The 16,800-nt window shown below is 37.9% G+C and overlaps 1 protein-coding gene across 4 annotated transcripts in view; it reads left to right on the forward strand.

The window, feature by feature from the left end:
• ADGRV1 (adhesion G protein-coupled receptor V1) overlaps positions 1–16,800 on the forward strand; it is a 542,962-nt gene that overhangs the window by 339,214 nt on the left and 186,948 nt on the right. For all 4 annotated transcript variants that reach the window (XM_086413040.1, XM_086413044.1, XM_086413042.1 and 1 more), the window contains one exon: positions 15,733–15,849. In XM_086413040.1, the coding sequence (XP_086269166.1) occupies positions 15,733–15,849 (117 nt within the window). The remainder of the gene's footprint in view (positions 1–15,732; positions 15,850–16,800) is intronic.

Below are 16,800 nucleotides of genomic sequence, written 5' to 3' on the forward strand. Positions count from 1 at the left end.
CTGGCATATTTCAAACTCATCATTCTCAAATCAGTTCTGTCTCATTAATTGTGGTTTTACTACTACCAGGCAACAGTCCAAAACCATTTAAAACCTGCTAGATGGTTTCTGCTCTAGGAGTCACTGCCAATCTAGTCCCCCAACTGAAAATACAGGGATTGGAGACAGAATTGGGAGAACGGTCTAACCCCCATTCTCAGCCACACAGTTATCTTAGGAATTTAAAGATTCAACTTCAGAGCCGACTCTCATGCAGAACAAGGATAGTCTAAATTCAGGTGCGTATGAAATAAAAGCCATAGCTAACTTGACATCTCATTTAGTACAAGCAATCCAGGATTAACTCATAGGGTTATAATGATTACGGAAGTTAAAATATGATGATGCAATTGGTTTTTAATTTTGATAATGTAATTGGTTAATCCAAGGTAGTCTGATAACCTTATTTTAGCCAGTGATTTCAGTCTTTCTCCTCATAAAGTCTTGTGTTAGAGCATTTGCAAGAAAACTATATACCCTTCTGTATTCTCTCCACTCTTTGTTAGCTACTTCATAGTAAAGAATTGTCTGAAAATAAGAGGGTGAAGCCTAGAGCCTAGAGAATATAATCCAAAAGTGTGAATAATTAGAATTATTAACTAGCCCACCTTTCTTTGATGATGACTCATTGAGACCATTCACTCATCAAACACTTTATGCAACTAACCATGAATATTTTAAGTGTTGAGACGATAGGAAAGACATTCATGAAAACACTGTATAACCTTTGGCTTAAATATATGTACTTGATAATTAATTAACAATGCCAGTCAGCATTCAATTAAGAAAACTTTAGCAGACATAATAAGGAGTTAGTTCTAGAAAAGTAATGGGCCAGATATATTTGGCTTAAATGTCAAATATATGGCTTAACGTATGGTGTTCCCTGGAGGAGGGGTAGATTTGACTAAAAGAAAGCTGAGAAAGAAATAAATATGAGATATTTACAGAAGAATGAGGAGTTTCTCAGGGTTAATAGTAGATTCTGCGTTTGAGACTAGTGAGAGATTTAAATGGACAGATAATGCAGGGTCAGGTTGGAGATTGTAAAGTTAATTTTTATAGAACAAGACTCACAGACCCAAATGCCTACAGGAGACCAGAAAAGCTATTTAAGTGTGGCCCTGGGGACTATGGTAACTGGTAAATGTATGCCCTTTCTAAGTGGAAGCCATTACCCAACTCTGACTAATCATTCCCTATGTCAAGGACTTTTGACTTTTTAAGAAAAATTGAGTATCTAAACTATTGTGTGAAATATTTGGATTTTTTAAAAGCACTAAGCAGATCAAGCAAAAACCTACCCGAAAGCTGATTTTAGCCTATGATACTACAGCTACAGTTTGTGTAGGATAAAGATGAGCCTTTCAGCTTTTTTCATCAAGCCAGAGACCTGATGAATATTTCAAGAAGGTTTCACAGTGGTTGCCTCTAGGTGATTTTGAATCACACAGAGCTACAGCCTCCAGGAAACCTTTTCTGCCTCTTCTTCAACTAGGAGCTACAAATAATCACTAAGACTTGAAGACTGATTAAGCTGGTTTTCACGTGTTTCTCTAGGGTGCTTTGGCCAGGAGGAAAAATTGTAGAATAGCTCTTTAGTACTAGCCTTCTCCTATCTCATAAAAAATGTCCTTTGTCAGCAATCTCTGCTCAGCCTCTAGCCATACTTCACTTTTAATTGCCAAAAAAAAATTGAACACTGAGGGGTGGATGGGTGAGGGAATTGGCCAGTTGGTTGGTTGTTTTGAGGCTGTTCTGAGATCTGGGAGGTAGTGTGAGAGCTGTAACCCCTGGTCTTTGAATCTGAAGTCTTAGAACCAAGTCTCAGTTCTTCTCTTCCTGGTCTTCTCATGTTGGACAAATCATTCCTCTTATTGAACCTGATAGACCCTTCTCCATCCTGGGAATCATGGCACGTGCTGTGTTTCCTTGGCTTGCAAAACCTCTCTTACGCTTACCTGGCCACCACTTTCTTGTCTTTAGTGCTTAGTCACTCAGTTGTGTCCGACTCTTGGCGACCCCATGGTCTGTAGTTGGCCAGGCTCCTCTGTCCATGGGATTCTCCAGGCAAGAGTACTGGAGTGGGTTGCCATGCCCTCCTCCATTCTTGTCTTAAGATGACAGCTAAAACGTCAGTTCTTCAAAGAGGCATCCCATGAGCTGTCCATCGAAAGATGAACCTGTGCTCGTTTCCTAGGGTTGCTGTAACAAAGCACCACAGTTGGGGCAGTGGTGCAGAAATTTATTCTCTCATAGTCCTGGAGGCTAGAGATCTGAGATCACAGTGTCAGCAGGTCTGTGCCCACTAAAGACTCTAGGGAAGAACCTTTCCTTGCCTCTTCAAAGTTTTTGGTGATTTCTAGTGATCCTTAGCATTCTTGACTTTCAGCTTTTCACTTCTAGTTGCTGCCTCTGTCATCATATGGACTTCTTTCCTGTGTATGAGTCTGTTTGCATATGGTCTTCTTATCAGGACCAGTCAGTCATTGGATTTACGGCCTACTCTAAGCCAGTGTGACCTCATCTAAACTAATGAATCTATAAGACCCTGTTTCCTAATGAAATGTTCCAAGTAGTTATAAATTTTTAGGTCCCACTATTCAAACTAGGAGGAGCCCCCATTTATTTATTTTTTTAAATGCAATTCCAAAATGCCTAAGCAACACAGTGCAAGACCTTCCCTGGCCATTGAACTGAATTTCTTTTTATTCAAAAGACAGATTTTTCTTCTCCTTTTTGTTTTTCTTTAGTATTCTAAGCAGGCCTGAAATACTGTTATTTAAGAGCGGTAGAAGGAAGGGAATGCAGGTTCTGAAACAACATGGAGAAGGTCAAGATTGTCTGTTCTTTTCACAGGTATATTTATCCCCTGGATAAAGGAGCACAGTGTTGCAGAGTGAATGAGAACCCATGTGTTGGTCCTATCTTCCTACATCATCAGTTATCAGTGTTGTTTTACAGCAAAATAAAATTAATATACATATAGTTAGATAAGCATGATGATATTAAGCAACATGTAAAATTCACATGGGCTTACCAGGTGGCACTGCTGCTGCTGCAAAGTCACTTCAGTCGTGTCTGACTCTGTGCAACCCCATAGACGGCAGCCCACCAGGCTCCCCCGTCCCTGGGATTCTCCAGGCAAGAACACTGGAGCGGGTTGCCATTTCCTTCTCCAATGCATGAAAGTGGAAAGTGAAAATGAAGTCGCTCAGTCGTGTCCACCTCTTAGCGACCCCATGGACTGCAGCCTATCAGGCTCCTCTATCCATGGGATTTTCCAGGCAAGAGTACTGGAGTGGGGTGCCATTGCCTTCTCGGCTGCCAGTGCAGGAGACGTAAGAGACACAGTTTCCCCACTCCCGTATTCTTGCCTGGAGAATCTCATGGACAGAGGAGCTTGGCAGGCTACAGTCCACAGAGTCGCAAAGAGTTGCACACAACTGGAGTGACTTAGCACGCATGTATTCAAAATTCGTGTATGCATGAATACTGTATGCACACATGCGGTATTTAAGATTAAGTATGATACACACACAAAAGAAGTATTTGTCAAGGATACAGCCCCAGACTTCCCAGGAGTCAGACATGCATATCCTTTTCCAGTAGAAGTTTGAGATACGCTACATGTGACATAACTTATTCTTCACAACTACCCCACAAGATGAATATAGTTAGCTTGATTTTAAAGATATATATAGTGAAGTTCAGAAAGTTGAATAACTTCCCTGACATCACTGTTGTCTACTGGTAATATTAAAATTTGAATCCAGGACCCTTTGGTTCAGAAGAATGAAATCTTTATGTTGTATAAGGAAGAGATTTAGAAGCAAGCAAATGTAAAGAAGGAAGGTATGCCAATAACATAAAATATCAAAGTGATCAAGTTGCATGAATACTAAAAAGTAGTCTTAGTGGCTCCTTGGTAACCATGGAACCTAGTTAAAGAGGGTTAAAAAATGAATGTGAACCAGAATGATACACAATTGTTCATCAACCAGAATGACTAAAATTCAGAAAAAACATACAATACCAGGTGTTGCCAATGGGAATTTCTGCTAAACAAGCACACACCTATCCTACAGTCTATTTTCTTCTTAAATATGTACCCAAGATAAATAAGTCATAAAAGAGTAGTCTGTGAGATATTTATTACAGCTTTATTCATCAGTTCAGTTCAGTCACTCACTCGTGTCTGAATCTTTGCAGCACCATGGACTCCAGCATGCCAGGCCTCCCTGTCTATCACCAACTCCTGGAGTCCACCCAAAATCACATCTATCGAGTCAGTGATGCCATCCAGTCATCTTATCCTCTGTCGTCCCCTTCTCCTCCTGCCCTCAATCCCTCCCAGCATCAGGGTCTTTTCCAAAGGGTCAGCTCTTCACATCAGGTGGCCAAAGTATTGGAGTTTCAGCTTCAACATCAGTCCTTCCAATGAACACCCAGGACTGATCTCCTTTAGGGTGGACTGGTTGGATCTCCTTGCAGTCCAAGGGACTCTCAAGAGTCTTCTCCAATACCACCGTTCAAAAGCATCAATTTTGCAGTGCTTAGCTTTCTTTATAGTCCAGCTCTCACATCCATACATGACTACTGGAAAAACTATAGCTTTGACTAGATGGACATTTGTTGGCAAATTAATGTCTCTGCTTTTTAATATGCTGTCTAGGTTGGTCATAGCTTTTCTTCCAAGGAACACGTGTCTTTTAATTTCATGGCTGCAGTCACCATCTGCAGTGATTTTGGAGCTGCTCCCCACCTGCCCCCCGCCCCCCCCGCCAAATAAAGTCTCTCACTGTTTCCATTGTTTCCCCATCTATTTGCCATGAAGTGATAGGACTGTATGCCATGATGTTAGTTTTCTGAATGTTGAGTTTTAAGCATAATATTCCCAAATTGTAGATAACCCAAATGTCCGTAGGAAGTAGAATGAATACATTTTGGTATATTCGTTCAGTGGAATACTACACAGCAATTAAAAAGAGTGAAACATTATTACAACAACATAGATGAATCTCACAAACGTTTGTTAAGAGAAATAAACCAGATATGAAATAGTACATACTACAGTCCATTCAGAATGAAGTTTAATAGGCAGAACTAACTGATGGTAATACAGGTGTGTATGGTGATTTTCTTGAAGCTACTGGGTATTAACTGGGAAGGGAAATAAGTGAACCTTATGAAATGTTGGAAATGTTCTATATCTTGATCTTGATGGTGATTTTATAGTGGGTATATAGAGATGTAAAATTTTGTCTAATTGCAATTAAAGGTTCCTGAGATCTACTGTATATATGGTAGACTTTAAGTTTAAAAATGTTAAACTTTTTTCTTATGAGTATCTTCATGAGATAGATGGGGAACAAGGAGGTAGTAAATAAAAAGAATATATTTTTAGAAGAAGAAGGAAAGAAGAAATCAGGCCAGAAGGTCCAATACCTAGTTAATAATGGATCTAGAAAGTATGAAAAGAGACAATGGAGAGGAAGAAATTATCAAAGAAATATATAATAAAAATGGCCAGAATTGAAGAATATGATTCATAAGAGCCCTTAAAATGCTTAGCAAACAAAACCAAACAAGGTGTGAGATCACTGTGACGTTTCAGAACACTGTAATAAAACGAAAGAGCTAAGGATTTCCAGAGGATCCACCCACCCCCAGCCCAGTGTCACATGTTGGGGATTAGAATGGTCTTAGACGTCTCAACAGCAACACCAGAGGACAAAAATGAGTAACTTTAGAATTCGGATTGTAAATTGTTTTTTATAACACAGTCAAACAAGACCTCAGTTATACAAGTCTTCAAAAAAAATGATCTCTGTGTACTGATGTAGCTACTAGAGATGTGCTTCAGTACAGGAAGGAGGAGGAAAATAGAAATTCAGAATCTGGAATGCAAGGGAAATCCCAGGACAATGAGTGCACGGCAGGCCTTAGAGCACAGCTGGTCTGTTCTCAACCTTCTAAAACAATTGAAACTTAAAAACCATGTACATGAAATTGTTTTAATGACTATAAAAACTGAATTTAAAATGAATTGGGCTTAGATGGTAGAGGTAATAAATGGGTGAGTGGAATCCCAGAATAGGACACAGAAGAAGGAATTGGTTATGAGTGTGGGTGTTGAAAGGCTTCCCAGGTAGCCCAGTAGTAAAGAGTCTGCCTGCCAATGCAGAAGATGCAAGTTCAATCCCTGGGCCAGGAAGATCCCCTGGAGTAGGAAATGCAACCCCCTCTAGGATTCTTGCCTGCAAAGAAAGAGTTGGACACCACTGAGCTATTGAGCATGCACGCACGAGTGTAGAGAAGGGAGGGTGCTTGCCTTTCTCTGATATAGGTAAACTCTAGGGGTTCTCTGCATCTTAAAGTACCTGTGCACATGATGGCTGAATTTGGTTTAAAGTCTGAGCCACATATTCTGAGATGCATTCAAATGACAAGTCAGAATGAAGCAAAACAAAAAACAAAAAAAAACAGATCATGATATTTTAGAGCAGTGTGGTAAGGCACATTAGCCTGCATCCAGCCCAGTCCTCTTAGTTTTTAAAATAGAGCATGTTCCATTCACTGTTTGGAAGTGACTCAGTAAAGTACATGGTGTTCTAATATGGAGCTTCTTTGACAAAGGAGGGATGACTTCACTCATGCTTGATTAACCATTTCCAGAATAATGCATTGTTAAACTTGAACTTTGTACAACAGCTGCTCCATAATTCCTATCAGTATCTTAACTATTGAATGGTTCCAAATATTAGGAGAGCTGGCCATATATTCATAATTATGGTAGTTATTTCAATGAAGAATACAGTAATGAGTAGATATAAAAGTTTGGTGCTTCATTTTGAACTGTATTCATCTCCTGGATAAAACTGAATATATATATGGTGAGAAGGAGAAAGAGAGATATACAGTATGTATGTATAGCTATGAAAGTGAAAGTGTTAGTAGTGGGTTCCGTCCCTGGTCAGGGAGCTATGATCTCACATGCCTCATGGCCAAAAAACCAAAACATAACACAGAAGCAATATTGTGGCAAATTCAATAAAAACTTTAAAAACGGCCCACATCAAGAAAATCTTCAAAAAATTAATAATCTATTATAAATAATGTCCTCTTCCTGCAGATGAAATGGCTAATTGAGCTAAACATTAATGCTGACTATTTCATTTTACTACCGTTGATAGAAATAAGCCTCAATCTTCTTTTATATCCTTATTCCTACTTGGCAGAACAAAGAATGATCACTTTATAAAGTTCGTGATTAAGGCATAAAAAGAGTAGGAGAGAGGGAATCTTGTGTGGGACTCAGCCTTGATATAGAACATCTCATCTCTGCTTCTAGGTAATCCATTGTTCCCAACTAGGAAACATTTCTTCCGCTCCTTAGTGTCTTCCATAGAGCCCGCCTCAGTGCTAGATACTCTATGCCTACTAGGTAACTAGTTGAACTGGGTTGTAGAGAGAAGATGAGATCGCTAATTTTTCAAGACCAAGTCAGGAACAAGGCAGAATTTTGAATTCTTTTTAAAGTGATACAGAATTTTGAAGATACTTGTTCCTTTTGCTTTACTGAGGAAAGAATGAATAAAATTTCATCACTTACTGTGAATCCTTGAAAATAGACTGTATGATTTTAAACATTTTCCTGAAAATTTCTCAAGTTTTAAATGTAGAACCATTCTTTGTAAACAGCCTTTTAATCTCCCTCACCCACTTCTTTGCTCCACTCGCTTCCCTCCACTCTGGCAACCACCTGTTTGTTCTCTGAATCTGTATATCTATTTCTGTTTTGTTATGCTTGGTCATTTTTATTTTTTTATATTCCATGCACAAGTGAAATAATATAGTACTTGTCTTCCTCTGACTTATTTTACTTGGCATAATACCGACTAAGTCCATTCATGTTGTTGTAAATGGCAAGATTTCATTCTCTTCTATGGCTGAATAATATTCCAATATCTCTTTCACACACACACACACACACACACACACCTATTGATTGGCACTTAGGTTCCTTCCATATCTTCTTCCATATATTAGCTATTGTAAATAATGCTGCAGTGAACAGAGGGATGCATGTATCTTTTCTAATTAGTATTTTTGTTTTCCCTGGGTTAATGCCCCAAATTCCTTAGTGGAATTGGTAGGTTATATGGTAATTCCATTTTTAATTTTTTGAGGCACCATCATACTGTTTTCCATAGGGACTGCACCAACTTGCATTCCCATCAGCAGTGTACAGGGGTTCCTTTTGCTCTACAACTTTGCCAACATTTGTTATCTGTGGTCCTTTTGACAGCCATTCTGACAGGTGTGCCGTGATATCCCATTGTGGTTTTGATTTGCATGTCCCTCACGATTAATGGGGCATCCTGAGTAGCTCAGCTGGTAAAGTATTCTTGGGCTTCCTTGGTGGCTCAGATGGTAAAGAATCTGCCTGCAACGCTGGAAACCTGGGTTCAATCCCTGGGTTGTGAAGATCCCCTGGAGGAGGGCATGGCAACCCACTCCAGTATTCTTGCCTGGAGAATCCCCAGGCAAGACAGAGGGACAGAGGAGCCTGGCGGGTTACAGTCCATGGGGTCACAAAGAGTTGAACACGACCGAGCGACTAAGCACAGCCCATCATGATTAATGATGTTGAGTGTCTTTTCATGTGCCATCTGTATCTCTTCTTCGGAAAAATGTCTATTCAGATCCTCCACCTATTTTTTAATCAACAACCTATTTTTAACAACCTTAATTTTTAAGGTTGTTTGGTTTTATTTGAAGAAGAGTTGTATGAGCTCTTTATATATTTTGAATGTTAATTCCTTATCAAGTGTATCATTTGTAAATATTTTCCCCTGTTTAGTAGATGGCCTTTTCATTTTGCCAATAGTTTCCTTCTTTAGTTTGATGTAGTCTCGTCTGTTTATTTTTGCTTTTGTTCTCTGCAAATGAGGAGACACATCCAAAAATACTGAGACTGAAATGTATTACTGAGACCACTGTCAAAGAGCTCGCCTCTGTTTTCTTCTAGAAATTTTATGGTTTCAGGTTTTATATTTAAGTCTTTGATCTGTTTTTGAATTTAGTTTTATGCATAGTGTGAGAGAGTAACCCAGTTTGAGTCTTTTGAGTGTAGCTGACCGGTTTTCCCAAAACCGGTTACTAAAGAGGCTGTCTTTTCCCTGTGTATATTTTTGCCTCATTTGTCATAGATTAATTGTTCATATAAGTGTGGATTCGTTCCTGGACTCTCTGTTCTAGGCCATTAATCTATGTGTCTGTTTTTGTGCCAGTGTTATACTGCTTTGATGACTGTAGCTTTGTAGTATAGTTTGAAATCAAGGAATGTGATACCTCCAACTTTGTTCTTCTTCCTCAAGATTGTTTCAGCTATTCATGGTCTTATATGTTTTCATACAAATTTTAGAACTATTTGTTCTAGTTTTGTGAAAAATGTTATGGGTATTTGGATAGCCATTGCATTGAATCTGTAGATGGCTTTGAGTAGTATGGTCATTTTAACAATATTAATTCTTCTAATTCATGAGCATGGTTTATCTTTCCATCAGTTTGTGTCTTCTTCAATTTCAGGTCTTTTATCTTCTTAGTTAGATTTGTTCCTAGATATTTTATTCTTGTTGATGCAGATGTAAAGGGGACTATTTTCTTAATTTCTCTAATAGTTAGTTGTTAGTATATAGTTCATGAGTTGCAACATGTGGGCTCAGTAGCTGTAGCTTGATGGCTGTAGATCGTGGTTCCAGTATTAGTGGTATGCAGGCTTAGTTGCACCATATAGCATGTGGAATCTTTCTAGACAAGGGATTGAACACACGTTCCCTGCATTGCTGGGTGAATTCTTAACCACTGGACCACCAGGTAAGTCCCTTAATCAGGTTTTTAAAAGATTAAATACACAGCATATGGTCCAGCCATTTCTCTCCTAAGTATTTACTCAAGATAAATGAAAGCATATGTCCATACTAAGATTTGTACATTGATAGCAGCTTTTCTTCGTAAAAGCCAAAAACTGGAAACAACCCGAATATCCGTCAACAGGTGATAGGACACGTTATTAGAATATTACTCAACAATAAAAAGAGAGTAAACCATTGATACATTATTTTGGATGAATTTCACAATAATGATGCTGAGTAAAATAAGCCAGAAAGAAAAGAGTATACGTGTTTCCATTAACATGGAATTCTAGTAAATGAAACTAATGTGTAGTGACAGAAAACAGGTTGCCTGACGATGTGCAATGTGGTGGTGGTGCAAGGAGGTACTACAAAGGTCGTGAGGAAGCTTGGGGCGTGATACGTTAATTATCTTGATTGTGAAGATGGTTTCACAGGTCAAAACTAATTGAATCATACAGATTATATATGTCCCATTTATTGTCTGTCAATCATACGTCAATAACACTGTTTAAGAAAATACTATGCTCAAAATCATGATAGAGGCTGTATGGGATACTGAATACTTAATAATGTTTTCCTTCTTAAAAATATATTCAAAATAATAATAATAGAGGATATTACTGGATTGTTGCCTTTAAGGAGGTGACAGTTTTCCAGGAGATTAAAGTTAATTTGTAATCTAAGAATTGGGAGAATTGGATAGCAAAATGGATTCATTGTTATAACAGAATCCTGTCTTTAAAAATTCAGAGCTTGAAATGGTTATTTATGGTTGAAGGAAATAGCCATATGATAGAGTTGACATTTCCACTACACCTTGAAAAATGGACATAATTTTGAATAGAGAAAGCTCAGACAAAAATTCAAGCTACACAGAAGACAACGAACAAAAGCAAAGAGTTGAGAGATGATGTGAACATGTTTTAGAGAAGGGCAATCAATGCGGTTAGAGCAGCAGGTTTGGAATACGAAGGATCCTGAGGAAGAGAAGGTAAGGCCAAGCCACTGCATTGTTTCCTCTTTGAATATTCCTCTGACTTCCATACACAAGCATAACTATTCAGCCTTGACTTTGCATTCCCCTGAGGTTTCACACCATCCTCTACTTCAGCACCTGTCATATTTTATTGCATCGTATGTGCATGTCTTGCTTCCTCCTAGGAACTTCCCTGTTCGAAAGGACAACTTTTGGCCCAGTATAAATGCTCAGCAAGTGCTGTTAGCACTCAAAAAAATAGAAAAGTCTGGGAGTCTGTCATGACCAGAGTAGGTGAAATTTGAGCTGCTTCTGTAAAAACTGAGTAGGTTTGGGTACGATGGAGAGTAGAGAGAAGACTGTTTCATAGAGAGAGGAGAGGGAATGTGTGTGGTAAAGGGAGGGGATGGTAGCAGGAGTGTGTATAAAGGAGTACTGAGAAATGGAGTCTACAGGAAAACCAGCTTTTATTATTTGTTATTATTTAGCCCAAGGAAGAAGAGACACGTGCTATATATTTGAAGTGAAAAAAGAATTATTTCCCTCCATGTCCTCCCTGTGTGTGTGTGTGTGTGAAAGTCGCTCAGTCGTGTCTGACTCTTTGCAACCCCATGGACTATACAGTCTGTGGAAATCTCTAGGCCAGAATACTGGAGTGGGTAGCCTTTCCCTTCTCCAGGGGATCTTCCCAACCCAGAGGTCGAACCCAGGTCTCCCGTATTGCAGGTGGATTATTTACCAGCCGAACCACCAGGGAAGCCTATGTCTTCCCTTAGCTGTTATAATAGATCTCTAATCAACCAGAAGAAGAAAGAATTTAATAAGTTGTCAACAAAATATATCAGATATTCTCTTTTGGGAATACAGTTTTCTTTTAGTTAAGATGTACATATGTTGTATCAATATAGAATTCAGAGTAATGTTATATTTGCCATAGTTATTATGTTCTGTTGCTATTGGGAACCTGCGGTGGCCCATGGGTTAAAAAACGTTGAGAAACAAACACTAAACTAGAATTTCAGGACTTTGAGATAGGACTCCTGCTTGATGTTGAATAGCTTGGGGAGCAGCAGCATGATGTTCTAGAAAGAACACTGGTTTTACAAATCAGAACACCAGGATTTGAGTCCCACTTTAATGTTTGTTCAGTGACCCTTAAACAAGTTAGTTCTCCTATCAGATCCTCTGTCATCATTTACTAAATTGAGATGGAAACAATAATGACTTCACAGCATTAGTATGTGACATGCATGCACGTGTGCTCACACACATGCAAACCAAGAGAAAATATGTAGCACCTCAATTTACACTGTTTTCTGGCATCATATTCTTCATCTTGCATAGATAGTATAGTGCTTTGTAGATGGTAGGCACTCCAACACTTGCTTACCGAATGAATCAACACCTGATTGATGGAGAACCATTGAAAAAATTATTGTTTCCTCCTATGGTGTTCAGCTTAGTGTATCCAGAGAACTAATTAATAATATCCCTTTTTCCTGGACATCTCTATGTGTTTGAGTAAAAAAACAGTGGTAAACTTCCTGTCTCTTAGGTTATGTGTCTTAAGGATATGTGAGCCAAATATGCTAGATTTTATTTTACTTTCATTAATTTGTATTTTAATTCATTTTAATTTAGTTGTAGATAGGCCCAGTATTGTGTAATTGCTGGTTCTCCAAGTATTCTTAGTTCATCCCTGTTTTTGTACTGTTTATTAAGAGCTCAGCCTTCTCTTGCTTATCAATCTATCAATCTTTTCCCATTAAGAGAAAAAGCATTTCTCTTAGAGAACATTCTGGAAGAACATTCATAGTTTACACAATAGGTTTGTAACTAGTCTTATGATTTAGAAAAAATTACAACATAATAAAACATGAAGAAGTATCTTAAGAATGAGATTTTAGGTGTTAATTAAAATTGGATTTTGAAAGTAAATACAGTTTTAAACAATGACTTGCACTGGTTTGTTTCAAAGAAATAAACATTGAGAAGAATAAGAATCATTTAAATTAGTGTACCACTTAGAAATAGTTTCATAGAATGCATAAAACTAAGCATATTCAATTATAGTTTGGAAAATGAAAAGTGAAAATGTTAGTCTCTCAGTCATGTCTGACTCTTTGCAGCCCGTGGACTGTAGCCCGCCGGGGTCCTCTGTCCGTGGAATTCTCCAGGCAAGAATACTGGAGTAGGTAGCCATTCTCTTCTCCAGGGAATCTTCCCGACCCAGAGATCAAATCCAGGTCTTCTGCATTACAGGCAGATTGTTTACCTTCTGAGCCACCAGGGAAGCCCTACAGTTTCAATTAGGCTGGTTTGTTTTGTTGTTCTACCTAACAAACTATTCAGGTTGATTGGAACAAAAATACAGAGTAAATTCAACACAGTCTATACTATAGAATCTGAATGAGAGGTTTATAAGTACTCTTATAAAGACTTTATGAAAAGATGCCACTCTGTAAAAAGGAAAACATACAATTTTGAAATTATTATTTTGGGGGGGGCTGAATCTCATAGCTCTGTGTCTCTTGAATCTTTTGAGGCACAGTTTCTGGTGTTTATTGTTCATTAGTGTTTTGATGAGAGTGTTAAGAGAATGGACTTCCCTGATAGCTCAGCTGGTAAAGAATCCGCCTGCAATGCAGGAGACCCTGGTTTGATCCTGGGTTGAGAAGATCTGCTGAAGAAGGAATAGGCTACCCACTCCAGTATTCTTGGCCTTCCCTGTGGCTCAGCTGGTAAAGAAACCATTTGTACAATTTAGGAAGGTTAAATTTATGACAAATTACAACTCAGAACTTAGAAGCTAAAAGTCTAGGAAAATCTGAGTATGTTTTTAAGGTAAGCCCTAATTAAATCAAAAGCTATTTGTGATATGTTCTGGAAAGGGAATTTGTTGACTTTGTTTATTCAGGGAACTCATTTATACCAGATTGTTAGGAAATAATGCTACATTCATTCTGAGTGTCTGCTTTTATTTTATTGTGAGCAACGTATACTCCCAACCTAGAACTAAATAAACAAAAAAATGAAATAGGAATACTTCTCATTTGAAAAAGAATACTGGAATTTTGAAGTAGAAACGGACTTTACAGTTAATTTTTTCTAACCTCCTCCTTATTACTGATGAGGGAATTAGTCCCCAAAGGGTAAACTGACTTGTTGAGTGTCCATAGCTTGAAAAAGGAAAAAAAAAAGCAGGATTCTTTTTCTCCTATACTTGGTACAGGAAGTACTCAATAAATAATTCCAAAGAGGGAAGAGTCAGCATGGCATGAGATACATATGATTGTAAGTTTATGAATTAGCATTTTGGTTCTCCTGTAATTGGCTGAGGAGACTGGTTATGGTTAGTCTTTCCCTGTGAGATAGTGGTGCTGGAAGCATGTGAAGTCTCGTCCCAGATCCTGTCATTCGCCGCAGTGATGCCATCCTGGGAAAACTTGAGGGCAGAAATTTTTGAGAAAATTTAATGTGCACATGTTTGGGACAAGTAGATGGGGAGGGGCAATAGAAACAATACTCTGATTTGATTTTGAGCAAATTATTCTTTTTTTTTTAATCCAAGAAGCACTAGTGATATTTGTATTTCCTTTTTAGAAGCTGTGCTATTTTGAGACATAAGTCAGTTTTCTCCTTTCAACACTCCTCTATCATTTTGGAATCTATCTTTCTTTCTTTCTTTCAACAATCATTTATTGAACATTTCAGGCATGTTTCAGGCATAGTGGTAGCTTATAAAAATATTAAGTCAAGAAGACTTGGTCTCTGAACTAAAGAGGGAGGGAATTTATTCCTTGCAATGTTACAGTATGTTATTATTGCTGTAAAGTTTCCCTTGCTGTGTGTACTTTCCATTATAAAATTTAACACAGTAGTCATATAATAGAGAAAATACAAAATAATAGAAATCACAGGAGTGTTTCACTTTGTTTATTTATCCATTTATTCAACAAGTACTTATTGAGTACCTCCAATAAAAGATTTACCTACTATGTTCCAGATACTGGGCTATGTGAGTTGGGTACAACAGTGAGTAAAACATTCAGTGATTCTGCCTTTACAGGGATTACATTCTAATAAGTGAGACTAAAAATGACCAAGAAACATAAGAAATAAATTACAGAACGTGTTAGAAAGTGGCAAGTGCTATTAAAAAAAAAAAGTCAGATGATCACGTGAGTGCGAAATAAACAAGAAAAGGGGATGTAATTTTCAATAGTGTAGTCAAGAGAGATCTTATTGTGAAGGATACTTCTGAACAGACTTGAAGGCAGTTGAAATAAAAATCCAAGAATTAGGGTAACTGTAGGGTTTGAAATTTAAAATTTATTTTAAGTCTATTTTGTTACATGAATTACTTCCTAATGAGATGATGCAGATGATAATAAACTTAGAAATTTTGCCTCTCTTTTTTTTTTCTCTCCTATGAGGTTTGACTTATGTAAAGAATGGTACTTCCACTCTATTTTCTCATTTGTACTTAAGTAAATATATTTCATATGATTTTTGTCCATCCATGATAGGAACAAAATTTACTCTATGAGAATTTCCAATGACAGTCCAAAACAGCATGTAGCATAATTTCATATCATTAATTTTTTTCTTAGACACATAAAAACCCATGTATTTTTGTTTTAGGATGACTTAGTCTTCTCAGTTTGGGCAACAAATCAACTTATTTTCCCTTTGAGTCATTGAATCATTGATTCGAATAAGAAAATTGGTTTTTAAAAATATTCTTGATTGACTTTAACATGATTTAAAAATAAAGGTATTTGTTTCTTACAGATTGTATTTCTGGCGTCTGCATATGCAAGTCCCCGACTCACAGAGGAGAGCTGTTCAGCCATTGCCGCAGTCACACATTACCTGTATCTGTGCCAGTTTAGCTGGATGCTCATCCAGGTTGGTACCTCATTTCCTCCTTCTACCCCATGCAACTTTCCAGGGCGTCTGGAGGGAGTGGCCTTTATATTTGATATTCTTTATACTGAAATGGAAGTAATTCCATATGTCCATCACTGCATTCCCAGGAGATCAGTGTAAGAAAACCCTTCCAAACTGTACAGCATTAGAAAGCATAGTGAATCTGAGGAAGTGGGAAGAGATCTAGTAGAGTTTTGTAAGTGACTGGTAGGAGATGAGGCTTGTGATGTGGGTCCTATAAGACATAGTAAGAAACTTTAATTTTTTTTCCTAGGGGAAGTCAATGGAATTATTTTTAAGCAAAAGAGTGACATGATGAGATTTGGATTTTAGAAAAACTCCCTGTTGTAGTGAATTGAGCTCAGGAAAGAGTTGATACAGGAAGCATTTAAGCAGCTTTAGCTGGATTCTGGGGAAAGAACATAGTGGTGTGAACCAGAGAGGAATAGAAGGGACAAAGTGGAGTGAACAGCTTCTGAAAATTGGTTTTTAAAGTAGGACTTCAGGATTAGAGATTTATTATTAGTAGTGCAGAAGGTTGCTTACCCAAGTTTCCAGTGTGAGTGAATGGATGGATAGCGGTGCCTTGAACTGAAATAATGATTGCTGGAGATTGGCAAAAGATGGTGAGTTTTGTTTTTTTTTTTTTTAAAGACAAGCTGAGTGTAAAGTTCTTGTGAGTTCTCCAGTGGAGACTCTGAGAGAAGTGGAATGGTAAATTCCAGAACAGAGGTACATGCTAGAGAAATACACTAGATGACTTTTGGCTTAGAGTTGGAAAATGGAGCCATTGCTTTAGAAGAGATCACTTTGGGAGAGTACAGAGTAAGACCAAGAGAGACCCAGCATACTCTCCTGAGGAACTGGGAAGTGTTGAGGAGAGATTTGAATACTCCTTTTCTGACTCAAACTCCAGATTCTACTGCCCAG

This window comes from Bos grunniens, chromosome 7, assembly GCF_055505025.1.
Source record: "Bos grunniens cultivar Pamir isolate PY7600 chromosome 7, Bosgru_T2T1.0, whole genome shotgun sequence".
In the NCBI taxonomy this organism is placed as follows: domain Eukaryota; kingdom Metazoa; phylum Chordata; class Mammalia; order Artiodactyla; family Bovidae; genus Bos; species Bos grunniens.